Genomic DNA, 1127 nt, shown 5'->3' with positions numbered 1-1127 from the left:
ACAAGGTATTTGGTACATTAGTGTAATTTTTTTGTCATAAATAAAACCTGAATAATATGGCGTGATTTATTTACCAACTGAACATTAATTTAGCGAAACCTGTTAAACGATAATAATATATGTACGTATTGTAGTTATATATTTCCAAGATAATTTCAACGGAAGTAATTTAACTTTCATTTATGATTTACAATCTAAACAATATGGAGTGTGCTGGAATAGCCCAATGGGAAAGCAGTTGCTTTAGAGCAGCAATTAAACAAACAATTCCAGTTTGATTTCAGTTCTACTATTCCGTACATGATATAAGAAATTTTTAATGAATGATAGAAATAATAACACAAACAAAATACGAGGGTAATAAATTGTGATCTTATAGGAAAAGATCCAAAAGAAAGAAAAAGGAAAATCACATTTAATAACATTTATTACATATCTATATTTTTATCACATATGTATTTTTATGTTTAATAACATTCATTTAGAAAAGTACCATTTAAGTATTTCTTTAAAGAAGGTAATAACATTTATTTATAAAGTCTTACTGTTTTTTTTATACGTGATAATCAGGCAATTTGCTTTATTTGTAACTTACAAAAACTGTACCAAAAAATATTTGCTGACAATAACACTTTTGTTGAAGTCATATTTCCTCATTAATTATCAGGCAACTCGCTGTCCGTCCATTTGAGAGTCACGATTTTCCCCGTGCGAGCGGACTCCTCGCAGGCCGTAGCGATCTTACTCACCGCCAGGATCTCCTGCGACTTGACCAGAGACTCAACCTTACCGTGCACCACATCGATGAAGTGATCCAACTCTCTTCGATAGCCGTTCATGTAACGGCTAGGAAACGAGAAACAGATCGGGGCGGTGGTTGGCCCCTGCAGGTCATACTGCCGCTGAACGGAGTTCATCTGCACGTTGTTGGCTTGCACCATGCCCTTCGGACCGAAGACCTCCAGTCGTTGATCGTATCCGTACGAGCTGGTGTGCGACACATCGATCAAGCCGACGGTCCCTGACGGGAAGTGCATGATCACCGCAACCGTGTCGAAGTCCCCGACAGTCGCTTTGATCTCCGGGTCATTCGCGTCGGCCAGGACCGCAACCTGCAATCGTATTTC

The 1127-nt window shown here is 38.4% G+C and overlaps 1 protein-coding gene across 1 annotated transcript; it reads right to left on the bottom strand.

Annotated features, from left to right (window-relative positions):
• Window positions 1-656: 656 nt before the first annotated feature.
• Window positions 657-1037, bottom strand: LOC112452366 (myo-inositol 2-dehydrogenase-like). The gene has a single exon (XM_025012528.1). The coding sequence runs from the start codon at window positions 1035-1037 to the stop codon at window positions 657-659; it is 381 nt and encodes a 126-aa protein (XP_024868296.1).
• Between the last annotated feature and the right edge of the window lie 90 nt (window positions 1038-1127).

The sequence above is a fragment of the Temnothorax curvispinosus genome, unplaced genomic scaffold (genome assembly GCF_003070985.1).
Source record: "Temnothorax curvispinosus isolate PA1 unplaced genomic scaffold, ASM307098v1 QBEX01003319.1, whole genome shotgun sequence".
Lineage (NCBI taxonomy): Eukaryota > Metazoa > Arthropoda > Insecta > Hymenoptera > Formicidae > Temnothorax > Temnothorax curvispinosus.
Note: the sequence above shows the minus strand (reverse complement) of the source record. Positions and strands in the feature narration are given on the sequence as shown.